This window comes from Bos indicus, chromosome 9, assembly GCF_029378745.1.
Source record: "Bos indicus isolate NIAB-ARS_2022 breed Sahiwal x Tharparkar chromosome 9, NIAB-ARS_B.indTharparkar_mat_pri_1.0, whole genome shotgun sequence".
NCBI lineage: Eukaryota > Metazoa > Chordata > Mammalia > Artiodactyla > Bovidae > Bos > Bos indicus.
The window spans coordinates 92,380,391-92,407,588 of record NC_091768.1 but is presented as its reverse complement, the minus strand read 5'-3'; the positions used below and the strand labels follow the sequence as shown (position 1 = coordinate 92,407,588).

General features: G+C 40.7%; 1 protein-coding gene across 1 annotated transcript in view; it reads left to right on the top strand.

Moving 5' to 3' along the window:
- Positions 1-27,198, top strand: part of TFB1M (transcription factor B1, mitochondrial) — a 67,124-nt gene that overhangs the window by 2,242 nt on the left and 37,684 nt on the right. The window contains exons 2-4 of the mRNA XM_070796436.1: positions 1,230-1,381; positions 18,895-19,003; positions 20,275-20,426. Coding sequence (XP_070652537.1) covers positions 1,230-1,381; positions 18,895-19,003; positions 20,275-20,426 — 413 coding nt within the window. The remainder of the gene's footprint in view (positions 1-1,229; positions 1,382-18,894; positions 19,004-20,274; positions 20,427-27,198) is intronic.

Below are 27,198 nucleotides of genomic sequence, written 5' to 3'. Positions count from 1 at the left end.
AATATGTTGTAAAGATTTGCTGTGAGAAAGCATGTTAAACACCTGTAACATGGTCAGTGTATGCTCATTTTCTCCTGGCACCCATTGAAGAGAAAACTATTCTTGGATAATTGAGAGATTGTTTTTGCCTCTAAGCTTACAAAGGTAGGTTATCAATAACAAGCAAAAATGAGACTGTACACTGTCAGTGAACAGTGTAAAGTGCTTAGTACGTTTTCAGTGGCTAAATTTCTACCATCCCAAGAGGCCCAGTTGCTTGGATTTTAACATCTCAGTCAATATGATTAGTCCATTGTTTTTCCAGAAGGTTGGTTGCAATGAATCCTCAGTAATGTGCTTTTCCGTGCTTTCTTAAGGTCTGCTAACTTAGATTGATTAAAAAATTAATTTTCTTGTATCAACTTGCATGTTTGCAAAGCTCAAAAAACCTTCACTCCTAAATTTAACTTTTTCCTAAAAATAATCAAGAATCTCAATTTCTGCAAATCCTGTTAGCTAGGAACTTGGTACCATTGCCACGTTGACCACCAGTTAGATGTCTGTAGATAAAAGTGAATACTGCCAGCACTTTCTGCTTCTGAATTTCTAACTTCCTACGTTGGAAATTCTGAATGGGAAGCTCGCCTTGCTTATTCACATAATTGATATTCAACAACTGTAGAGAAGTGGTTTGTGTTTTTCCATCACTTCTTATATTGATTGGTTTGGCAGAGAAACAGGTGAAAAATACCGTGTGTGCGTATGCTTTCGTGCACGTGCACTTAGTCGTGTCCGAATCTCTGGTGGACTGTAGTCTACAAGGCTCCACTGTCCATGGGATTTTCCAGGCAAGAATACTGGCATGGGTTGCCATTTCCTTCTCCAGGGGATCTTCCCAACCCAGAGATTGAACCCTTGTCTCTTGCATCTCCTGCATTGGCAGGCAGATTCTTTACCACTGCACCACCAAGGAAGCTCTCAGAAAATACCATGTTTATTTAAGTTAAGGAAATTTGTCATGGTAATCCTATTTTTATTAAGGGTCCGGTAGAATTCAACAGTTATATGGTAGACTATTGAATGGCTACTATACATTGGTTTAGGCTGAGTTAAATAATCTGATAAATACTATGTATAAAAGATTAGTTGGTTAAGTAATGCTGATAAGAATTTGTGTAGATTATTTTTCATTTTGAATTCCATATGTTGACATTTGCCAAGGTAATTGATTCAAACTTTCTTTTCTCTAGATAAAATTGTAAGGAAAGCTGGCAATCTGACAAATGCTTATGTATATGAAGTGGGCCCTGGGCCTGGGGGAATCACAAGATCCATTCTCAATGCCGGTGTTGCTGAACTTCTGGTGGTTGAAAAGGATAGTCGATTTATTCCTGGATTACAGGTGAGTTGCTGAAAGTACCTTACTTAGGAGGTAAAAACCCAGTTTAAATCTTCAGGTCACGATTCTTAAACCTCAGGGTATATAAGACTTCTACAGTTTGCTCCTCAAACTGCAGTTCTCCAGGCCTCATTCCAGAGATTCTGATTACAGTGGTCTAGGAGTGGTCTAGGAATCTGCATTTCTAATCACCATTCTCACATGAATTGTTGGCCAAAGCTTGAATGAACCAGCTTTATGCATTGATGCTAAGCAAGCTAATTGTGTGACTTTTTGGCTACTAATAGCTGTGCATGCCATAGTACCCCATTCCTTCAAAAATAAGTAAAACTAAGAAATGCTAACGATGTCTCAGTTACTGGCATGGCTTCTGAGAACCTCCTTTAAGTTCAGAAAATCATTTCCACAAGCACAAGGTAGAGAAGATACACGCCTCATTGAGAGAAAGTAATTGTTAAGCTTAGGCATTTGTGTAAGGATTTTTTAAGTGAAAAAATTAAGTTGTGCCATAGGTTTAAAATGAGGTTTGAATAAAATGATCGTTGTTTTTCTTTAGTCACTAAGTCATGTCCAACTTTTGTGCAATCCCATGGACTATAGCCCACCAGGCTGCTCTGTCCATGGGATTTCCCAGGCAAGAATACTGGAGTGAGTTGCCATTTCCTTCTCCAGGAAATCTTCCTGACCCAGGGATCAAACCTGAGTCGCCTACATTTCCTAAATCCGCCTACAGGCAGATTCCCACTGAGCCACCTGGGAAGCCGGAATGAAATGATAAATGTATCTTTAGAACAGTAGGTGATGTCCTATGAGAAGTGTTTGAAGAAACTGGTTGTATTTCAGTGGGAGAGAAGCCTTGAGTGAGGGGATTCATAGCTGCCTCTCCAAAGCTGTGGTGGGGAGGATCAGTTTGTTTTGATCTTCTCTAGAAGAGAACTAAAACAGATAAGAATTGAGGGAGGCAGGTGGATTTAAAAATGAGGAGAAAGTTAAATTTTTAAAACAGTATAATACAGTGGAACAGATTATATAAGGGATCTTATAAAGGGATTCTTCATCGGGGCACTTATACCTAATGGCTTAAGGGCCTTTGTTTGACTCCTCTGTAATTCTGAAACTTTAAGAGAGTCCTTAGCCTTTGGTTCATAAGAGTAGCAATTTATTTAGTGAGTCCAATAGAATAATAAAATTAGCTACATTGTTATTTTCATATAGGAGGACAAATCAGTTTAAAATTAGTGCATTCTAAAACTTTTACGTATATTAATGGATAAATGTTTAATTTCTGCCAGAACAGTTTGAGAAAATTTGAGAAAATCTAGAGCTTGTGTTTATGCCTCTGGATATTTTTAGAACCCAGTGAGTTTTCTTCTCATTATTTTGCTATATCCAGCCTTTATGCTTTAAAAAAATTATATATTTAGTTCCACCTAATTTTGCCAGCCTTGATAGAATTGGTTTCAGATTTATAACTTTATTTGGGGATTATTACGTGGTGCAATGCACTTTCATGCAGTGGAGAAGGAAATGGCAACCCACTCCACTGTTCTTGCCTGGAGAATCCCAGGGACGGGGGAGCCTGGTGGGCTGCCATCCATGGGGTCGCACAGAGTCGGACACGACTGAAGTGACTTAGCAGCAGCACATAGTGCAATATTCCTTGATTAAATATGGAATTTAATAGTGATTTTTGCTCTGAACCAGTTTCTTTCCAGAATGGTGTATCAGTTGGAGGTGGAAACAGTGTTATTTTTGGTGGGAGCATAAGATGATAAAAAGAAACTGAATAACATTACACAGTTCCCTGCAGGTTTATTCATCTGGCCTTTCTGCAGGCATAGAGAAGACACTTGTGACTTCTTTTCATCTTAAAGGGATGTCTTAACCCTAAATCTCACCCTCTATTATGTGTAATTTTTTCTTATTAGGCAGGCAGGTGAATCACATTTCGCATCACCAGCCTAATTTACATATCCTCCTCTCTGATCTCAACGAAAGATGTTTTGAAGACAGACCAATAGACAGCCACACTCTTTTCACTGCCCCTCCCATATCCCTGCACTCCTAACTTCTGCCTTGTTTTATTTGTCTCATGAGATTTATTATTATCTGACCCACTGCATGTTCTTATTTGTTGTCAGTCTCACATCTTTGAGGTCTTCCCTCGTGGCTCAGAAAGTAAAGAATCCTCCTGACGATGCAGGAGACCGGGGTTCGATCCCTGGGTAGGAAAGATCCTCTGGAGAAGGGAATGGCTCCCCTCTCCAGAAGTCTTGCCTGGAAAACCCCATAGACAGAGAAGCCTGGTTTGGCTACAGTCCACAGAGTTGCAAAGAGTCAGACACAGCTGAGCAACTTAACACTTCTTCACCCCTCTGGAATGTTAAGTGCCATGAGGGTAGATGTTTTTGTCTGTTTTGTTCCCTGCTGTATCTCCACAGCATCTAAGAGTGCCTGGTGCATACCAGATGTTTGGTAACGTTTCACATGGAGATAGAAAGGTTGACTCTGTAGATATCTAATTAGCTGATTAAATAAATGTGTTATTTAATGGTGAAACCGAATAATTGGGTATCATTAATTATCAAAGTTATGTGCTTTTTCCCTAAATATGAAGGTTGATTTCAAGGTAAATTGCTGTGCAGGAAGTATATATTTGACTTCTGTTTCTGTAGAAGAAGTAAAATTAATTTTTAGTGTCGCATATGCAGGAAAGGAATTTGCCTTAAAAAGAAATGTTGGGTACTAAAATATCAAATAGACTTCTTTTTCTTGTAAAGAATGTTTCAATATGTAAAACCACGTTCTTTTAGAGGTGCTAAATTAATCATAAAACTGAGTAAAAGCAGAAAGAGTGGTCTATTTTAAGGATTCCATTTTAGTGATATCTAAGCTAATAGAATTACTTTTTAAAGAAATTGTAATAATTTATAAAATGTCTGCTAGCTGGAAGTATGTCATTTGTAGCTTAATTCAAGTTCTTAAAATATTATCACGAGGCAGCCTAGGGAAAAGAACATAGTGATAACATACAGGTTTTTCACTGTTAGCATGTTGTAATGTAAGAAAACGTGTTTAATACGTGAAAGCATTGTAGTGTGATTTTTGTAGTAAAGAACAGACTCTTAGCGTCAGATGACCTGTGTTTGATGTCTGGCTCTACCGTTTACTATTCATATGACTGGGCAGGAAACTCTCACTGTGCCTCAGTTTGCTCATAGGATTGTTATGGTTTAAATGTGTTTAAAAACATGCTGTCAGGTTTTGGAGTTTTTCTCCAGTACTCTTCAGATGTTGCTCTGCTATCTTATTACTTATGTTGTTTCTGACAAATCTGTTCTTTGCTTCTGTCTTTTTTCTTGGGCTGTTTTTATGATTTTTTCTTTTTTTTATAATTTTATTTGTAATTTAAGGATAATTGCTTTACAGTATTATGTTGGTTTTGGCCAAACATCAGCACGAATCAGCCATAGGTATACGTATGTCCCCTCCCTCTTGCACCTCCCTCCCCATCCTACCTCCCTAGGTGGTTATAGAACCCCAGGTTGAGTTCCCTGAGTCATACAGCAAAATGGCTGTGCGTGTCACATACAGTGATGTGTGTTTCCAGGGTACTGTCCGTACAGCTCACCCTCTGCTTCCTTCCCACGTCTGTGTGAGTGTGTTCTCAGTGTCTGTGTCTCCTTTGCTGCCCTGCAAACGGGTTCATCAGTACTGTCTTTTTAGATTCCATATATATGCTTTAGTATATGATACTTGACTTACTTCACTCTGTATAATAGGCTCCAGGTTCATCCACCTCATTAGAACTGACTGGAATGTGTCCCTTTTTATAGCTGATGATTTTTTCTATATCATTGGCTTTGAGTCTTTTCATCATGATGTGCCTTGGTGTCCTTTTCTTCATGTTTCTTGCCCATGGCCCAGTGAGAGCTTCCTGGATCAGCCCTGGGATTTCTTTGGAAGGATTGATGCTAAAGCTGAAATTCCAGTACTTTGGCCACCTCATGCGAAGAGTTGACTCATTGGAGAAGACTGATGCTGGGAGGGATTGGGGGCAGGAGGAGAAGGGGACGACAGAGGATGAGATGGCTGGATGGCATCACTGACTCGATGGACGTGAGTCTGAGTGAACTCCGGGAGTTGGTGATGGACAGGGAGGCCTGGTGTGCTGCAATTCATGGGGTCGCAAAGAGTCGGACATGACTGAGCAACTGAACTGAAAACAGTATTTCTACTTGATAGGCAATGTAGACTTCATGGGATTGAGAATCAAATAGATTGGTTTTCAGATATCATATATGGCACTTACTAGCTTTGTGACCCTGGGCTTGCCTTTGAACCTTTTTTAGCTTCAGCTTTCTCATCTGCAGCATGGGAATGTTAGTTTTCTTTTGTGGTTATTATAAGGATAGAAATTTATGTAAAGAGATTGGTCTGTTGCCCATAGTCAGTAAATGGCTGCTCTTACAATTCTTCCCCTTCCCCATCTTCTTGCAAAGGGAGATATAAAGTAATCTGGTCATCCTAACAACAGGACTTGTTTTTAATCAGAGGTAGTAAATGTTTGAAATTCTTTATAGCAAATTTTAAATAGGACTTCCTGTTGTGATGACTACATACGTATACATGTAACTTACTTGATACAGCTATGACCACAGTTAATCATAACATGGACAACACTCAGTCAGTTAGCAAAAGCTGATTCACAGCCAAAGTGATCTCCTAGTCCACTACAAGTAAGTACAGAGAATGCTGGAAGCAGACCCACTGACTACAGCAAGAAGTAACAGTTATTACTGTGGCAGAAGAGCTACAAGAAGCGAAAGCACAATAGGGAGGGGTCCATAGCTATTGAGGCCGTTACTCTATAGTCAACAGTGATCCAGGTCATCAAGAATTCTATAAGTTTATTTTTAAGAAATGTTGACAATTAAAGGAGTTACATTGGTTGAATAGAAAAAGTCTTAGTTGCTCAGTGGTGTCTGACTCTTAAGTGACCAGTGGACTGCAGCTCACCAGGCTCCTCTGTTCATGGAGTTCTCCAGTTAGGAATTCTGGAGTGGGTTGCCATTACGTACTCCAGGGGATCTTCCCACAGGGATCGAACCTGGGTCTCCTGCACTGCAGGCAGATTCTTTACATGTGAACCACCAAGGAAAACCCCGGATTGAGTAGAAAATTTACTAAATCAAATATCTAATCACTTGGTGAGTCTGAGTGGGTTTCTACTGTACTTGTTCTTATTGTTTGTTGTTTAGTCGCTCAGTTGTGTCTAACTCTTTGCGACCCCATGAACTGCAGCACGCCAGGCTTCCTTGTCCTTCACTATCTCCCAGAGTTTGCCCAGGCTCATGTCTATTGACTCAGTGATGGCATCCAACCGTCTCATCCTCTGTCATCCCCTTCTCTTCCTGTCCCCAATCTTTCCTAGCATCAGGGTCTTTTCCCTGATGAGTCACCTCTTCGCATCAGATGACCAAAGTATTGGAGCTTCAGTATCAGTCTTTCAGTGAATATTCAGGCTTGGTTTCCTTTAGGATTGACTGGTTTGATATCCTTGCTGTCCAGGGACTCTCAAAGAGTCTTCTCCAGCACCATAGTTTGAAAAAAATTCAGTTCTTCTGTGCTCAGTCGTCTTTATGGTCCAACTCTCTCATATGTACATGATGACTGGAAGATAACATAGCTTTGACTGTATGGACCTTTCTCAGCAAAATGTTGTCTCTGCTTTTTAATATGCTCTCTAGGTTTGTCATAGCTTTTCTTCCAAGGAATAAGCATCTTTTAATTTCACAGCTGCAGTCATGTTGAAGCCTAAGAAAATAAAATCTGCCCATTTCCTCTTTTTCCCCCAAGAACTGATCTGATTCACCATGAAATGATGGGACTGGATGCCATGATCTTTGTTTTTTGAATGTTGAGTTTTAAGCCAGCTTTTTCATTCTTCTCTTACACTTTCATCAAGAGGCTCTTTAGTTTCTCTTTGCTTTCTGCCGTAAGGGTGGTTTTGCATATCTGAGGTTATTGATACCTTTCCAGGCAGTCTTAATTCCAGCTTGTGATTCATCCACCTGACATTTCACATGATATACTCTGCATAAAAGGTAAATAAACATCCCTGTCCGATTCTAACTGTTGCTTCTTGACCTGCATACAGATTTCTTAGGAGGCAGGTAAAGTGGTCTGGTATTCCCATCTCTTTAAGAATTTTCCACAGTTTGTGATCCACACATCAAAGGCTTTAGTGTAGTCAGTGAAGCAGAAGTAGATGTTTTTCTGGAATTCCCTTGCTTTCTCTGTGATCCAGTGGATGTTGGCAATTTGATCTCTGGCACCTCTGCCTTTTCTAAATCAAGCTTGTACATCTGGAAGGTCTCGGTTCATGTACTGTTGAAGTCTAGCTTGAAGGATTTTGAGGATGACCTTGCTGCCATGTGAAATGAGTGCAATTGTGTGGTAGTTTGAACATCTTCAGCATTGCCTTTTTGGGACTGGAATGAAAGCTGGCCTTTTTCAGTCCTGTGGCCACGGCAGTGCTCAGTCTCGCAGTCATGTGCAACTCTTTGCATCCCCATGGTGGACTGTAGCCCACCAGGCTCGTCTCTCCATGGGATTTTCCAGGCAGGAAGACTGGAGTGGGCTGCCATTTCCTTGTCCAGGGCCACCTCTGAGTTTTCCAAATTTGCTGGCATATTGAGTGCAGCACTTAAACAGCATCATCTTTTAGGATTTGACATAGCTCAATTGGAATTCTGTCACTTCCACTAACTTGTTTGTAGTAATGTTTCCTAAGGGCTTCTTGACTTCACATTCCAGGATATCTGACTCTAGGTAAGTGATCACATCATTATGGTTATCTGGGTCATTAAGACCTTTATTGTATAGTTCTTCTGTGTATTCTTGCCACCTTGTCTTTAATATCTCCTGCTTCTATAAGATCCATGCTGTTTCTGTCCTTCATTGTGCCCATCTTTTCGTGAAACGTTCCTTGGTATCTCCAATTCTCTTGAGGTCTCTAGTCTTTCCCATTCTGTTGTTTTCCTCTATTTCTTTGCATTGATCACTGAGGAAGGCTTTCTTATCTCTCCTTGTTATTCTCTGGAACTCTGCATTCATTTGAATATGTCTTTCCCTTTCTCCTTTGCCTTTCTCTTCTCAGCTATTTGTAAGATCAGATCAGTTGCTCAGTCGTGTCCGACTCTTCACTACCCCATGAATCGCAGCACGCCAGGCCTCCCTGTCCATCACCAACCGGAGTTCACTCAGACTCATATCCATCGAGTCAGTGATGCCATCCAGCCATCTCATCCTCTGTCGTCCCCTTCTCTTCTTGCCCCCAATCCCTCCCAGCATCAGTCTTCTCCAATGAGTCAACTCTTCGCATGAGGTGGCCAAAGTACTGGAGTTTCAGCTTTAATATCATTCCTTCCAAAGAAGTCCCAGGGCTGATCTCCTTCAGAATGGACTGGTTGGATCTCCTTGCAGTCCAAGGGACTCTCAAGAGTCTTCTCCAACACCACAGTTCAAAAGCTTCAATTCTTCGGTGCTCAGCCTTCGTCACAGTCTAACTCTCACATCCATACATGACCACTGGAAAATCCATAGCCTTGACTAGACGAACCTTTGTTAGCAAAGTAATGTCTCTGCTTTTGAATATGCTGTCTAGGTTGGTCATAACTTTCCTTCCAAGGAGTAAGCGTCTTTTAATTTCATGGCTGCAGTCACCATCTGTAGTGATTTTGGAGCCCAGGAAACTAAAGTCTGACACTGTTTCCACTGTTTCCCCATCTATTTGCCATGAAGTGATGGGACCAGATGCCATGATCTTCGTCTTCTGAATGTTGAGCTTTAAGCCAACTTTTTCACTTTCCACTTTCACTTTCATCAAGAGGCTTTTGAGTTCCTCTTCACTTTCTGCCATAAGGGTGGTGTCATCTGCATATCTGAGGTGATTGATATTTCTCCTGGCAATCTTGATTCCAGCTTGTGTTTCTTCCAGTCCAACGTTTCTCATGATGTATTCTGCATAGAAGTTAAATAAGCAGGGTGACAATATACAGCCTTGACGAACTCCTTTTCCTATTTGGAACCAGTCTGTTGTTCCATGCCCAGTTCTAACTGTTGCTTCCTGACCTGCATACAGATTTCTCAAGAGGCAGATCAGGTGGTCTGGTATTCCCATCTCTTTCAGAATTTTCCAGTTTATTGTGATCCACACAGTCAAAGGCCTTGGCATAGTCAGTAAAGCAGAAATAGATGTTTTTCTGGAACTCTCTTGCTTTATCCATGATCCAGCGGATGTTGGCAATTGGATCTCTGGTTCCTCTGCCTTTTCTAAAACCAGCTTGAACATCTGGAAGTTCACGGTTCACATATTGCTGAAGCCTGGCTTGGAGAATTTTGAGCATTACTTTACTAGCGTGTGAGATGAGTGCAATTGTGCAGTAGTTTGAGCATTCTTTGGCATTGCCTTTCTTTGGGATTGGAATGAAAACTGACCTTTTCCAGTCCTGTGGCCACTGCTGAGTTTTCCAAATTTGCTTGCATATTGAGTGCAGCACTTTCACAGCATCATCTTTCAGGATTTGGAATAGCTCAACTGGAATTCCATCACCTCCACTAGCTTTGTTCGTAGTGATGCTTTCTAAGGCCCACTTAACTTCACATTCCAGGATGTCTGGCTCTAGGTCAGTGATGACACCATCGTGATTATCTGGGTCGTGAAGATCTTTTTTATACAGTTCTTCTGTGTATTCTTGCCATCTCTTCTTAATATCTTCTGCTTCTGTTAGGTCCATACCATTTCTGTCCTTTATCGAGCCAGTCTTTGCATGAAATGTTCCCTTGGTATCTCTAATTTTCTTGAAGAGATCCCTAGTCTTTCCCATTCTGTTGTTTTCCTCTATTTCTTTGCATTGATCGCTGAAGAAGGCTTTCTTATCTCTTCTTGCTATTCTTTGGAACTTTGCATTCAGATGTTTATATCTTTCCTTTTTTCCTTTGCTTTTCGCTTCTCTTCTTTTCACAGCTATTTGTAAGGCCTCCCCAGACAGCCATTTTGCTTTTTTGCATTTCTTTTCCTTGGGGGTGGTCTTGATCCCTATCTCCTGTACAGTGTCACAAACCTCATTCCATCGTTCATCAGGCATTCTATCAGATCTAGGCCCTTAAATCTATTTCTCACTTCCACTGTATAATCATAAGGGATTTGATTTAGGTCATACCTGAATGGTCTAGTGGTTTTCCCTACTTTCTTCAATTTCAGTCTGAATTTGGCAATAAGGAGTTCATGGTCTGAGCCACAGTCAGCTCCTGGTCTTGTTTTTGCTGACTATATAGAGCTTCTCTATCTTTCTCTGCAAAGAATATAATCAATCTGATTTCGGTGTTGACCATCTGGTGATGTCCATGTATAGAGTCTTCTCTTGTGTTGTTGGAAGAGGGTGTTTGTTATGACCAGTGCATTTTCTTGGCAAAACTCTATTAGTCTTTGCCCTGCTTCATTCTGTATTCCAAGGCCAAATTTGCCTATTACTCCAGGTGTTTCTTGACTTCCTACTTTTGCATTCCAGTCCCCTATAATGAAAAGGACATCTTTTTGGGGTGTTAGTTCTAAAAGGTCTTGTAGGTCTTCATAGAACCGTTCAACTTCAGCTTCTTCAGCATTACTGGTTGGGGAATAGACTTGGATTACTGTGATATTGAATGGTTTGCCTTGGAAATGAACAGAGATCGTTCTGTCGTTTTTGAGATTGCATCCAAGTACTGCATTTCGGACTCCCTTGTTGACCATGACGGTCACTCCATTTCTTCTGAGGAATTCCTGCCCACAGTAGTAGATATAATGGTCATCTGAGTTAAATTCACCCATTCCAGTCCATTTCAGTTCGCTGATTCCTAGAATGTCGACATTCACTCTTGCCATCTCTTGTTTGACCACTTCCAATTTGCCTCGATTCATGGACCTGACATTCCAGGTTCCTATGCAATATTGCTCTTTACAGCTTCAGACCTTGCTTCTATCACCAGTCACATCCTCAGCTGGGTATTCTTTTTGCTTTGGCTCCATCCCTTCATTCTTTCTGGAGTCATTTCTCCACTGATCTCTAGTAGCATATTGGGCACCTACTGACCTGGGGAGTTTCTCTTTCAGTATCCTATCATTTTGCCTTTTCATAGTGTTCATGGGGTTCTCAAGGCAAGAATACTGAAGTGATTTGCCATTCCCTTCTCCAGCAGACCACGTTCTGTCAGATCTGTCCACTAAGACCCGCCCATCTTGGGTTGCCCCATGGGTATGGCTTAGTTTCATTGAGTTAGACAAGGCTGTGGTCCTAGTGTGATTAGATTGACTAGTTTTCTGTGAGTATGGTTTCAGTGTGTTTGCCCTCTGATGCCCTCTTGCAACACCTACCGTCTTACTTGGGTTTCTCTTACCTTGGGCGTGGGGTATCTCTTCACAGTTGCTCCAGCAAAGCACAGCCAAAAGCTATCTCATATAACCACTTTTGACTACTTGCATTTCTTTTTTGGGGGGATGGTTTTTGTTATAACCTCCTTACATTTTTATGAACCTCCAACCCACAAACTAGAGAACAATAATACCAAAGAAGTTCTTAGACTGTTGCGAATGTTCTAGGCCCCACATCAGGCTTCCCAACCTGGGCATGTGGCAAAGGGAATGGGAATCCCCAGGGAATCTGACTTTGCAGGTCTATGGGATTTGATTATAGAACTTCCACAGGACTAGGGAAAACAGACTCTTGGAGGGTACATTCAAAACCTTGTACACACTGGGTCCCAGGGGAAAGGAGCAGTTAACCCCGTGAGAGACTGAGCCAGACCTGCCTGTGTTTGAGGGTCTCCTGTGGAGGCACGGGTCAGCAGGAGCACTGGCAGAAGCCGTCCTGGGAGGTCCATATTGGTATAAGTCCTTTTGGAAGTCACCTTTAGCCCTACCATAGAGCCTGTAAGCTCTAGAACTGGACTGCCTCTAAAGGCAGGGTGCACAGCCCCACCCATCAGCAGAAAATTAAATATTTAGCGAGCATGGCCCTGCCTGCCAGAGCAAGACCCAGTTTTCCTCACAGCCAGTCCCTCAGGAAGCTTGTACAAGCCTTTTATCCTCATCCATCAGAGGGCAGACAGAAGAAGCAAGAAGTACAATCCCACAACCTCCAGAATGAAAACCACAGTCACAGCAAGCTAACCAAAATGGTCACATGGATCATAGCCTTGTGTAACCCAATGAAGCTATAAGCCATGCCATACAGGGCCTCCCAAAACGGACGGGTCATGGTGGAGAAATCTTAAAAAACGTGGTCCACTGGAAAAGGGAGTGGCAAATCACTTCAGTATCCTTGCCTCAAGAACCCCATGAACAGTATGAAAAGGCAGTCTGTGGCAGGTTAGAAAGAAGGCAGTATTACCGGGCTGTGTGATGACTGCTTAGCCCACTGTGCAGTGTTGGCTGTCATGAGCCCCTCACCATGAAAAAGTGAAAGTGAAGTCGCTCAGTTGTGTCGGACTCTCTGCAATCCCATGGACTGTAGCCCACCACATTCCTCCATCTATGGGATTTTCCAGGCAAGAGTACTGCCTGGAAGGATCGACCCGACCCAGGGATCGAACCTGGGTCTCCTGCATTGTAGGCAGACGCTTTACTGTCTGAGCCACCAGGGAAGTCACCGTGAGAAGGTGGCGTAAAACATATCAAATGGCTGTTAGTTTTTTGCACTGAAGGGATTTATAAATGGGCATAGGTTCTAGAAATTGCACAGATTCTTTCCTCATCAAATTAGATCACCAGCAAACTACCTAGTTAAGACTATAGCTTCCCCTCCACCCCCACCCACCCCCCACCCCGTGACACACACATGCAGGACAGCATTCACTAAGTACTTGACTTGTAAGAGGAGAGAGATTTTTTAGGTGACTGTGAAGAACACTTCTGCATTTGTTTTCTTAGTTTTATCAAAGGCATTCTCTGTTTCTTCCTTGTACCCTTTATAGAACTTAATACCAGAAAAGCACATGTAGTGTCTTGGAAACTGGCTGTAATTACTTCCAACACTGAGTAAAAATGATATAGTTCAGTATGTTGGCTTCAGGATCTGACATCTCTAGGATTGGTACAATGTAAAGCTCTCACAATCTACATACTTTGTATGCTTCCTTTATCACAGTTTGGTTTTCTTCTTTTACAGCCTTATTTAATGAATGCTTTTTACTCAAAGCCTGCTTATGTCTCGTTTTGGGAAAATACAGGATTGAAAATGGTAGAACAATTTGAGTGTCTATAAAATTACTCATTTGGCTATCATTAGTGCCTGCATGGATCATCGGTGGTGCCTTTGAGGTCAATATGAGGCAACACTCCCAGAGTTCTGAGGTGTAACAGGCTCCAGTGTTGTTCCTGAGGGCTGTAATAGTGATCTGTCCCGCCCTTTCGTCATTCCCCTAGTATCATTATGATAATGCGGACATTTTCTTCTCTTCGTGGGTTACGGGGTCTTTCTGTGTCGTTGCTGATTATTGTTAGGTGTTGAAATGGCTTCTGTCCATAATTATACTGTCATTTCTGTTTGTACAACTTTTTTTTTTTGGCCTCCATAATTGCTCAGGGCCTTCACATAAACCTGTGAACAGCAGCATTCATTCCTTCTGCAGTGGGGAGTGGGAAGGGGAAAGCTCGAGCTGCAGAGCTGTCCTGGAAAAAGTAGACCTCTTAAAGAACAGGAGGACCTGGTGTGTCATTGACTGACACATAAACCAGAAGGGGAATCCAAAAAACTAGCACTTTAAACTTGGGAAAGGAAGGTAAATGTGTATTTTTACCAGTTTCCTGGTATGTAGCTGCATGTGTCAAGGTGGAAAATAATATTTCAAACATGGTTGAAGTTATCAGAGCATGTAATTAATGCCACAGAGCCAAATTTACCTTGTTTTATTTTAGCCTTAATTACTCGTTACTTTCTATATATTGACATTGTGAAACATAAGCTTTTAATTCTGCCTCTTTATTTTTGGTATGCTTATTTGTTTTGTTTTAATTATGTGAAGCATAATTACAGAAGAAAATTTAATGTTCTTCATTGATGGTAAATGCTGCCATTAAATACAATTTTTATACGGTAAAAGCCTGTCCTATAGAGCGAGATCCCCCTTTTTTTGTAATATGTCTAAGTTATTATATTTTCTAAGTTTGTCTGGAACTCATCAGGTAAGTTTTAGCAAATCATGGCAACTTAAAATAATCCATAAGTACATTAATATCAGAGGTACACAATTATTTTTGCTAAACTACCGTGGCTAAACAGATCAAACTAGATGATTCCCATAACTTAAAATGTTTAGCCTTTAATCAGCATATGCATTTCAGCTACGCATTTCTCCAACATCACATGTATAATTGACTTATCAGTGAAGTAAGTCTTTGCAAGTTTCTGAACCTTTCAAATTTTAGGGGCCCCGAATATTGTAGGCTAGGAGAGGAGTTTTCCAGCATCATAGAAAACTGAATGCCATTTGATCATACATTTATTCATTCACTTGTCAAATACATATAAAGCACCTACTGTGTATGGTTGCAGCCGCAGGGGATATTGAAGTAGATAAGAAACAGGTGCCCTTAAGGGGCCTCTGTTGTTACAGGGGAAAGAAACCTGTATATCCATGATTATAATACACAACGCTATAAAGAAGCATGTGCAAGGCACATTGTTGACCCAGAGATGTGAGTGATCTACAGCTAGGTGCCTTGGTCCATGTCTCCTCCATGGCTTTTGTGATGGTGCTTTCATCCTTCCTCAGTTGCCTGAATTAGTCAGAGGAGAGATAGGATGAGAAGATGATCCGGGGGATGCTAAGGGCAAAAGTTCGTTGAATTGGAGCCAAGGTTCTCTGAGTTCCCTGAACTGAGATTTAATATGGGAAGAGGGTCACCTCTTCTTTTCTTCCTTTTGTAACCTACTTTATTTTTTTAACTTTTTATTTTATATTGGAGAATAGCCAATAACAATAATAGTTTCAGGTGGATAGCAAAGGGACTCAGCCATACATATACTTATACACGTATCCATTTTCCCCGACTCCCTCCCATCCAGGCTGCCAGTAACATTGAGCAAAGTTCCCTGTGCTCTACAGTAGGGGGACCTTGTGGTTGTCCACTTTAAATATTGCAGTGTGTACATGTCGGTACCAAACCCCCTATGTCTTCCCCACACTGTTCTTTAGATGTGCTTGTTTTCATTGATTTTACTCTCTTGCATGTTAACTTTATAAGCTCATGGGTTGCAACTGGCTGTTGGTTTTTTATTAAGGACTTTAAGAATCAAGTTTGGTTTTGAGTCTAGGGCACTTAACACATTCACATTTATAGATGGCTTACCTGTAAGCCTCCTTTTAGTTAGGTGCCAACACGTCAGTACTATGAGAGCATTTCTTAAGGTGTGATGTTAAGGTGGATGAGAAGGAGGGAAAAAAAGATAAAGGAAAGAAGTACTTCTCTTTTTCACTCAGAAAAACTGAAGAAAGGAAGGACAACAAAGAGTGGAAGGTAGAAATTGGCCAGGAAGTAGCTTTTGTTAAAACATGCAGGATAATTCATTAGGTTGAAAGTGCCTATGGATCAGAATTACTTCAGGAGCACTCTGGTCAAGAGAGTGTCTCAGAGTGCCACGTATAGCTTGGCAGTGACATATAACTTTTCTGCCTGGTTGACTCTACTCGCAGATTTAGTTAAAGATCTTGGTAATACGTAGAATCAATCCTTTGTATGTACTTAAGATATAAAGATTTAGTTAAATTAAGTTCATCTTTCATTTGATTTCTCCTAATTCTCAGTATTTCGTTATGTCTTTAGTTTCTGTTTGTTAATTTTTTTATTGACATATAGTTGCCTTCTACTGTTTTGATTTCTGCTGTTCCATTATGGTTTTTTGTAGAACATTGAATATAGGTCTCTGTGCTTTATGGTTGTTTGGTCACCAAGTCGCATCCGACTCTTTTGTGACCCCATGAACTATAGCCTGGTAGACTTCTCTGTCCATGGGATTTCCCAGGTAAGAATACTGGAGTGGGTTGCCATTTTCTTCTCCAGTGCTATATAGTAGGATCTTGTTTATTCATCCTATATATACAAGCTTATATCTGCTAACCCCAGCCTCCTACTTGGTCCTTCCCGAACCTCCTCCTCCCTGGCAGCCAGCAGTCTGTTCTCTGACTCATCCATGATTCTGTTTCTGTTTCATAGGTAAATGCATTTGTGTTGTTTTTTAGATTCCATGTATATTTGTGATATCATATGATATTTGCCTTTCTGTTTCTGACTTATTTTGCTTCATATTGATAATCTCTAGTCGCATCCATGTTACTGCAAATGGCATTGTTTCCTTCTTTTTTAATAGCTGAGTAATATTCCATTGTAGAGAAGGAAATGGCAGCCTACTCTGGTATTCTTGCCTGGAGAACCCAATGGACAGAGGAGCCTGCAGACTGCAGTCAGTGGGATCACAAAGAGTCAGACTTAGTGACTGAACAACGATATTCCATTGTACATATGTATCACATCTTTATCCATTCATTTGTCGATGGACGTCAGGTTGTTTCACATCTTGGTAATGTGAATACTGCCACTAAAAACATTAGGGGACATGCTCAGTTCAGTTGCTCAGTCATATCTGATTCTTTGTGACCCCATGAACTGCAGCACGCCAGGCCTCCCTGTCCATCACCAACTCCCAGAGTCCACCCAAACCCATGTCCATCAAGTCAGCGATGCCATCCAACCATCTCATCTTCTGTTGTCCCTTTCTCCTCCTGCCCCCTCAATCTTTCCCAGCATCAGGGTCTTTTCAAATGAGTCAGCTCTTTGCATCAAGTGGCCAAAATATTGGAGTTTCAGCTTCAACATCAGTCCTTCCAATGAACACCCAGGACTGATCTCCTTTAGGATGGACTGGTTGGATCTCCTTGCAGTCCAAGGGACTCTCAAGAATCTTCTCCAACACCACAGTTCAAAAGCATCAATTCTTTGGCACTCGGCTTTCTTTATAGTCCAACTCTCACATCCATATGTGACCACTGGAAAAACCATAGCCTTGACTAGACGGACCTTTGTTGACAAAGTAATGTTTCTGCTTTTTAATATGCTGTCTAGGTTGGTCATAACTTCCAAGAAGTAAGCGTCTTTTAATTTCATGGCTGCAATCACCACCTGCAGTGATTTTGGAGCCCAGAAAAATAAAGTCAGCCACTGTTTCCCATCTATTTGCCATGAAGTGATGGGACTGGATGCCATGATCTTAGTTTTCTGAATGTTGAGCTTTAAGCCAACTTTTTCACTGTCCTCTTTCACTTTCATCAAGAGGCTCTTTAGTTCTTCACTTTCTGCCATAAGGGTGGTGTAGTCTGCATATCTGAGGTTATTGATATTTCTCCTGGCAATCTTGATTCCAGCTTGTGCTTCCTCCAGGCCAGCGTTTCTCATGATGTACTCTGCATATAAGTTAAATAAGCAGGGTGACAATATACAGCCTTGACGTACTCCTTTTCCTATTTGGAACCAGTCTGTTGTTCCATGTCCAGTTCTAACTGTTGCTTCCTGACCTGCATACAGGTATCTTTTTGAATTATAGTTTTATCTGGGTATGTGTCCAGGAGTGGGTTTGCTGGATCATTTGGTAATTCTGTTTTTAATTTTCTAAGGTACCTCCGTACTGTTTTCCACAGTGACTGCACCAACTTACATTCCCACCTACTGTGTAGAAGGTTCCCTTTTCTCCACACCCTCTCCAGCGATTGTTATTTATGGACTTTTTAATGATGGGTATTCTGAGCAGTGTGAAGTGGTACCCATTGTAGTTTTGTGTTTCTCTAATGATTAGCAATATTGAGCATCTTTTCTTGTGCCTTTTGGCCATCTGTTTGTCTTTGTCGAAATGTCTATTTAGTTCCTTTGCCCATTTTTGATAGGATTTTTTGTTGTTGAGTTGTATGAGCTGTTTGTATATTTTGGAAATTAAGCCCTGTCAGTTGCATTGTTTGCATATATTTTCTTCCATTCTATAGGTTGTATTTTTGTTTATGATTTCCTTTGCTGTGCAAAAGGTTGTAAGTTTAATTAGATCCCATTTGTTTATTTTTGTTTTTATTTCTATTGCCTTGGGAGACTAGTCTCCAGTTTAAAAATGCAGGAGTTCAGTGTTTGCCAAATCTATACCGAAATACAAGCCATCTTGAGGGTCAAAATTATGTCAATATTTGTGATGTTAATAGGCTGTTGTTGTTGTTATACTATCATCTGCCGCCATTCCCAGTCATTCTTGTGTTGAAGTCGAACACCACAGATGTCTGTTGCAGTGGACGCAGCATGCTATTAGTTCGTTAACGATCATTCTTAGTCTCTGACTTTTCATATTAATTTAATGATGCACAGATTTGCCAGAGAAAAAATGAATTCCACTGTTCTCTAAAGCGTATGAGCTCATTTTATTGCCCTTTTTGTAAACTAGATGCTTTCTGATGCAGCACCTGGAAAACTGAGAATTGTTCATGGAGATGTCTTGACGTTTAAGATAGAAAGGGCTTTTCCAGAAAGTCTCAAAAGACAGTGGGAGGATGGTAAGTGTCTTTGGGTTGGTTTTCTTATTTTCTTTTGTAATTATTTAATTACAAATATTTGTATTATTTGTCATACATTGTAAATATTTATTATATACGTATATTAAATTAGATAATTAAATAGGTAAGGTGCATTGCAATTTTTTCTGCTTTTCCACTTTCTTCCAAAATAAAAATCAAATTGCTTTCTCTTCATCCAAATTTATCTGATACCAATATTTTTCAAATATTTTGGGGTCTGTTCATATAAACTTGCCATTTTCATGATACCATATAAAGATGGAATGAGCTAGAAAGTGTTTTCCCAATGGTGAAAGAAGTGTTTTGGTGAACAAAGCCATACCCCCCCTTTCTTTTGACTTTATTTCCTCTGTCTTTTACATTCAGTAACCTTCCAAGGCACTCTTCATTCATGGACAGTTTATTGGGTACCTGCTATGTGCCAGCTCCTTGGAACACACAGAAGTGTTTCTTGCCCATAAACCCCCCTCAGAGCAGTTGGAGAAGCGATTTGGGGGTGCCTCCACAGCTGCCCTTGAGTCTCTCACTGCTCCACACCAGGCTCCTTCAGAGTGGCTGGCTCTGCCCGTCTCCCCCTTCCAACTGGCTCTTCTCAGTGACCATCTTCAGTTTTCTGCCCTGCCCAGCCAGCCACAGACAACAGGGATGACCCACCTAACTGCCTGCCGCAAACCTTCTCTGTTTCCCAGTGTTAAACTGTTACTCTCACTAAAAGATTTCTCTGCTTCTGTTTTCCCTGATACCAGGCCCACCTATTCTTCCTTTCACCTTGTTTTGAGCTTTCTCTGACTTTGCTGGTGGTTATTTTTCCACCCACATCTTAAATCTTGTTTCTCCTACCATGACTTCACTTATCACATAAATATTATACACAATTTTCATGTCCAGCCTGTATCCCCCTTTGTGGGCATCTGACAGATTCTCTGGTGTCCCACAAGAACTTTGACCTCATGTCCAAGGCTAAATGATCTTTTCCCTCAAACCAGTTCTTTTTCACGTTTTCCTAAGCCAAAACCTGGGGACTTTAACTGAATACTAATTAGGTGGGGTTTTTTCCCTTTAATTCAAAGCTGATTGTGAGCAAACATTGCTTCTGAAGAATAAACGGACTGAAAAATACTCAGCCGTTATCTTTTTGTATGCTTTTGTTTGATGCTATTAATAGCCAGTTTGATTTTACTCTTAACTAAAATTGTATTCATAATACATTTATGAAATAATCATACCAAGTTTTTTCTTATGCCAACCAGATCCTCCAAATGTACATATTATTGGAAATCTGCCTTTTAGTGTATCAACTCCACTGATTATCAAATGGCTTGAAAATGTTTCTCAAAGAAATGGACCATTTGCATATGGTAGAACCCGGATGATGTTGACTTTTCAAAAGGAAGTGGCAGAGGTAAGTTTTAACTTTTTATGGTTGTTTTATCACAAGATCAAATTACCAGAACAAAATAAAAAGAATATTATCAGTTTGGAGTTGAGAAAGGTAAGGGGGTTTGGTGTCTCATTATTCAGTATATAGACTTTGGCTCACATAAGCCTGCTAGGCATTCTCATGATTGGAGTGTTCCAAGTTTGTCTCTAAAAAGTAAACCCTCAGAGCAGTGAAAGCAGTTTTTGAAGCAAAGAGGTTTAAGGAGGGAATCTGCAGGCTATAAGCAGTTCTTTTTTATGACATATGAATATAGAAGAGTGTGTCATGTATATTCACGGCTTTGTGTGTGTATGGCTTAATCAAAAGAGCAGCCGAATCCCCACCACCCAAGTCAAACTGTTGTTGTTCAATTGCATCTGACTCTTTGCAACCCCATGGACTGGAGCTCACCAGGCTTCCCTGTCCTTCACAATCTCCTGGAGTCTGCTCAGACTCGTGTCCATTGAATCGGTGATGCCATCCAACCATCTCGCCCTCCGTGGTCCTCTTCACTGTGGTATTGACCATCTAGCGATGTCCATGTATAGCGTCGTCTCTTATGTTGTTGAAAGACGGTATTTGCTGTGACCAGTGTGTTCTCTTGGCAAAATTGTTAACTTTTGCCCTGCTTCATTTTGTACTCCAAGGCCAAACTTGCCTGTTATTCCAGGTGTCTCTTGACTTCCTACTTTTGCATTCTAGTCCCCCTGTGATAAAAATGACATCTTTTTTTGGTGTTAGTTCTAGAAGATCTTGTAGGTCTTCATAGAACCCTTCAGCTTCTTTGGCATTAGTAGTTGGGGCATAGACTTGATTACTATAATATTGAATTGTTTGCCTTAGAAATGAAGGATTATTTCTGATTCTTCTGATGAAGGAAATGAAAGATCATTCTGTCATATTTGAGATCGCATTCAGGTACTGCATTTCAGATTCTTTCATTGACTGTGAGGGCTACTCCCATTTCTTTTAAGGGGTTCTTGCCCACAGTGATAGATACAATGGTCATCTGAATTAAATTTACCTGTTCACATCCATTTTAGTTCACTGATTCCTAAAATGTTGATGTTCCCTCTTGCCATCTCCTGTTTGACCATATCTGGTTTACCTTGATTCATGGACCTAGCGTTCCAGGTTCCTATGGAGTACTCTCGTTTACAGCATCGGACATTACTTTCACCACCAGCCACATCCACAGCTGGGCGTCGTTTCCCCTTTGGCTCAGCCTCTTCATTCCTTCTGGAGTTATTTCTCTGCTCTTCTCTAGTAGCATATTGGACACCTACTGACCTAAGGGGTTCTTCTTTCAGTGCCATACCTTTTTGCCTTTTCATATTCTTCATGGGGTTCTCAAGGTGAGAATGCCAAGGTGGTTTGCTGTTTCCTTCTCCAGTGGACCACTTTTTGTCAGAACTCTCCACCATGACCTGTCCATCTGGGTGGCCCCCTACACAGAGTGGCTCAAAGTTTCAGTAAGTTGCACAAAGCTGTGGTCCATGTGATCATTTTGATAAGTTTTCTGTGATTGTGGTTTTCATTCTGTCTGCCCTCTGATGGATGAGGGCAAGAGGCTCGTGGAAGCTTCCCAATGGGAGGTACTAGCTATGGTTTGGAAAACGGGTCTTGTTCTGGTGGGCATGGTCATGCTCAGTAAATCTTTAATCCAACTAAAGTCTTTAATCCCATTAAATCTTTAAATCCAATTAAAGTTAAGTTAATAATTAGATTACTAACATCTCTGACACCCTCTTGTATGCCTCTTTCTGATTGCATCTCCTGTTTTCCATCTATTACCAGGATAATCTATACCATGCATTTGCAATTTATTATTCCCTACATAGTTTATCAGATTCTTACCTGTATAATAATATATTTCAGTTTTGTCCATTTTTCAACTTTATACAAATGGGTTCATACAGTGTATATTCTTTTTATCCTGATGTGCTCATATTGTCCTTAGCTGTAGCTTATTTATACAGCTATTTACTATCCACTGACTGTTGGTCTGTCAGGCTTCTCTGTCTGTCTTCCTGTTTGGGGACCCCACATTAGTTTCAGTGTTTCATTATTACAAACAGTCACAACCATTCTTATGATGATCTAGGCTAGTACACATAGATGAGATTACTCTAGGGTACAGACCTCAGGGTGGCAGTGCTGGGACATAAGGCTTGCCACTTCAAATTTACCACTCTTTTCTGCAGTGTCTAATCTGTTGATAATTGTATTTTCCATTTCAGATTCTGTACTTTTATCTCTAAAAGTTCCGTTTGAGTCTTATTCTATCTTCCCTTTTTCTCATGTTTATGCTGTTCTTGGCATCCTTATACATATGTATAATATTTGTAATAGCTATTTTAAGATCTTTGCCTACTAATTCCACTGCCTCTGTCATTTCTGTACTAGTTTACCAGTTGATGTTTCCCACCCTCTTTGTTCTGGGTCCCATTTTTCTGCTTTTCAAGCCTGGTAATTTTTGTTACAATAGTGACTATTGTGAGGCTTGTTTTTTTTTTTTTCCCAGTGTTGTTAAGGGTCAGATTTTGTTGTATAGGGTTGAGTAGTGGGTTTTGTTCTGGCACGTAGATAAAGTACTTACAAATTGGTTTGAGGTTTGCCTTTCAAGCTTTGTTATGATGGGTCCAAAGCAGCCTTTGATCGGGGGCTAAGTCCTACTACTAAGCCATGGTGTTTCTGAGGAACCACCCTGTGTCCTGTGTATTTCATGGGCTCTTTACTTTAGCTGTTGGGAATGCAGACTATTTCCAGCCCTGTATGAGCTCCATTTTGTCCGACAGCTTTCCAGTGGTACTTTGTCCAGCCTTCCTAGCCTTGAGGAGTTAACCTCATACACCCCTTGCAGATCCTTGCTCTGCCAAAGACTTGAAAGAGAGTGTGTCTCCACTCACTGCCTTCCTGTCTCTACCTCCTTTCCCTAAGACCTCTCCAGCTCTGTGTTCCACTTCTCCAGCAGCCTGCCCCACGGATTCTAGCTGCCTCGGCCTCCCAGAACATCAGCCTGTCTCCTGAACTCCAGGTCTTCTCTGGCCTCTGTTTCTTTGCTCTCCTTGTGCTGCAGCTGTAAGCTGGGCAGTCCCGAGACTTACCTCCTTTCTCTTCTGGCAGTGATCACAGTCCCTTACTGCATCGTGTCCAGTTGAGAAAACCTGTTGTTTTGTGTATTTTAGTCAGCTTCATGGTTGTTTCTGTAAAAAAAATAAAGCAATACAACTTAATATCAGAATTGCTCTGAAAGTAGACACTGGATGACTACCTTAGTTCAACTCTTCCAGTATCTTCCTCTCGAATAATTTATGAATGTATTATAAGAAATTTTTTCTTGCATCCATCCCTCTGTCTCCACGTTCCCTTCCAGAGGTGCTGGTTTTCAACAGCAGTTTTGCCCCATCCCTCACTCCCGGGACACTTGGGGTTGTCCCAGCTGGGGGTGCTTCTGGCACCCAGTGGATAGAGTTCAGGGCAGCTGGTAAACGTCCTTCAGTGCACAGGACAGTCCCCGTAGCAAAGAACAACTCAGCACTAACTAGCCCAAGATGTCAAAACCACCAAAGTTGAAAATTTCCGTTTTAGAGTATTGGGCCATAGCATCCATCACGAAAATGTAGAACACTTTTGTGTTTGTTAGAAACTCTTAAGAGGACATCCTTTTTGTCCTGAGACCCTAGTCATCTTGTGACTCTTATTGGTGCTTTTCTGTTGCTTTGAACTGAGGCCACGCTGATAGTTCTCTTTGTTGCTTTTCTCAACTTTTGAATTTGTCCTTGGGTTATTTTCCTCAGCTGATACAATTATTACGGTATTTCTGCTCTTCAGTAGCACAATAGAAATGCAAAAATACTCATTCTTTTGGGGGAAAGAGCAAAGGAACAGAGGCTGAAGAGGTGGAGTAACATTTTCAGTGACTCATTGTCACTTGTTGTTAATAATAGTGTTGTTTCCAGTTTACCATATGCAGTTATTTTTCTCTAACAAAAAGTTGATTTTAGTTAAATTTTAGTTTGAATATTGAGAAGAGTTTATATTCAGTCTATAATTTATGGAATGCTTTAAAAGTGTAGATAACACTGGTCCTCTGACTGATTTTCACATTTTTGCAAGTGAGAGTTTCAGTGGAAGACTATATAGCCGCATTCTCCTATTTTCCCTCTCTTTGTTCTTGACACTGTCATATTTGCATTTTGAATTTTAGCCACAGAAAGCACTTAGAAGATTTGCTTGGCTTGCTTTGTGAGTTACAGGGCAGAAACGAGCATGTTTGTCTTGTTCCTTTCTCTCTAAGACGACAGGGTGTAGATGTAAGAATTCAGCTCATACACATTAAGGGGCTTGTAGACACTTGAAAGTTGCAGCTCATAAAATAGAATCAGACTGTGTAGCAGTAAATGAGAGCTTAACAAATCTCATCTAACCTCACACTACAGGTGGTGAAACTAAGACTCAACGCAGTTTAACGTCTTCCGAAGGTCGTGGAGCTAGCTGCAGGGAAAACTGAACCTGAACAGAGGTCATGTTTTCTGCTGAAATTATGATGTTCCAGTTCTTTGTGTGACTGCATCTGCAGTCTTTTCTTTCTGGGTCCAGCATCAACCTCTTCATCTACCATCTCCAGGGGACCATGGCTGGTTAAGGGAATTGCCTTCCCATAAATTATCTAGTCTCATTGTCCCTGATATTTGGCTCTGTGGTTTCTCAAGCATAAGTCTAATTTTTCTACTTAAAATTATTTTACATGAATAGAAAAAAAACAAAACTGTTCTTGTGAATTCGTTGACCCCTTGTTTTTCTTACACTCAATCAGAATTTTTTAAAAGCTCAAGGGTTAGAGGTTTCCTTTTACTGAAAAATTACCTGGTTTGGTTCCTTGAACTTCTGCTCTTCAAATATATCTTGTAACGGTGTTTGAATTTTCATAGCTTTACCGGTAATATATCAAAGAAACATCAAATGTTTGAGTGGTTGGATCAAACATTGAACTCTTAGGCTAGCGTTTAATGAAGTCTTTTGCAGAGCTTTCTGGTCTGTGGATTGAATTCTTCCTTAATAAATGAGGGACAGGTATTTGTGCTGCTTTCTTCTACGTTATGAGATTGACATGTTTTCATCTCCAAAGCCTTTGTGTATTTGTTGCAAAGATGGGATTGTTGTTGTTCAGTCACTGAGTCCATGTCTGCGTCCATGGACCGTAGCCCACCAGGCTCCTCTGTCCATGGAATTTCCCAGGCAAGAATACTGGAGTGGCTTGTCATGCCCTCCTCCAGCGGATCTTCCCAGCCCAGAGATGGAACCGTCATCTCCCGCACTGGCCACCAGGGAAGCCCAGAGATAGGAGGGTAACATTCATGGGTCAGGATACTCCTTTCTTCTGGCAGAAGTGGATACATACCACTCTTCAGTGAAATATACTTTAATGTGTCTTTATAGCGAATTAGGTTTCCCTCCATGCCTCTCTGTTTTGCTTTTGGTTAAAGTGATTTTTAAATTCTCTTCCTTTTATCAATGGGGACATACTTTTCAGATGTAAAGTAAAATACTGGAAGAAAATCCAGGATGAAAAAATTTAAGTCCAGGCATTTCTTTTGGTTTATTTTCTAATTTTATGATTACGTTCATGCTAGATTTTAGTTTTGCGCAACTGCTTTGAATTGTGCCAGTTTATACAATGCATTTTAGAAAATTTGAATCTTAATGGCGTTGGTAAAATTAAGTTTCTTATTTTCCTTTATGAAGAGCTAGAAATATTTTTGACCATTTGATCCATGAGATTATTCTTTAACTTAAATATGTACTTCTATTTTTTGTTACTTGCTTGAGAATATGTACAATTCTTGGTTTTACTAAGAAAGAATTGATTTTGTTGTATATGCTGTATCACTTGTCTGAAATTAACTTCCCAGTAATTTTAACTGTCCAAATAGAGACAAGAGCCAGGTAAATTTAAGTAAAAAAGGCTGAGATGAGGTCTGGTTTCTGAGTAACAAAATGTACTATAAAATCTACAGTTAGCTTTGCCTATAGGAAATTTTCTCAGCATCTCATATTAAAGCCTGTGTTTAAATCTTACTAAAGGAAAAGCTTTTACAAGTCAAATTACATGGTTTTCATGCCCACGGTTGGTTAGAAGCAGCAAAGTAAAAGGGACTATTAGAGGTTAACACACACACTGAAACAGGAAGGAGACCACCCAGCCCAGTAAATAGAACTTAAAGAATCACTCCAACTCTGACTGTTGAGTAGTAAGGCATGCCACAGGCACACTTGGCCCAGGATTATTCCAGTAATCATTGCTATCTGCAATGTTGACTCTGTGTCATTCTGAAGAGGTCCAGGGAGCTCTAGGAACAGGATGCATTTTAGAAAACTGTAACTGTAAGTCACTTCAGTCGTGTCCGACTCTGTGCGACCCCATAGACGGCAGCCCACTAGGCTCCCCCATCCCTGGGATTCTCCAGGCAAGAACACTGGAATGGGTTGCCATTTCCTTCTGCAATGCGTGAAAGTGAAAAGTGAAAGTGAAGTCGCTCAGTCACATCCGACTCTTGGCGACCTCATGGACTGCAGCCTACCAGGCTCCTCTGTCCATGGGATTTTCCAGGCAAGAGTACTGGAGTAGAGTGCCATTGCTATCTCCTCATTTTAGAAAAATAAGTGTAGAATTATTTTATGCCTCACTCAGCTTTGTCTAACATACCATATTTTTCATATCTTTTTTAAGAAATAAAACATTATAAATATG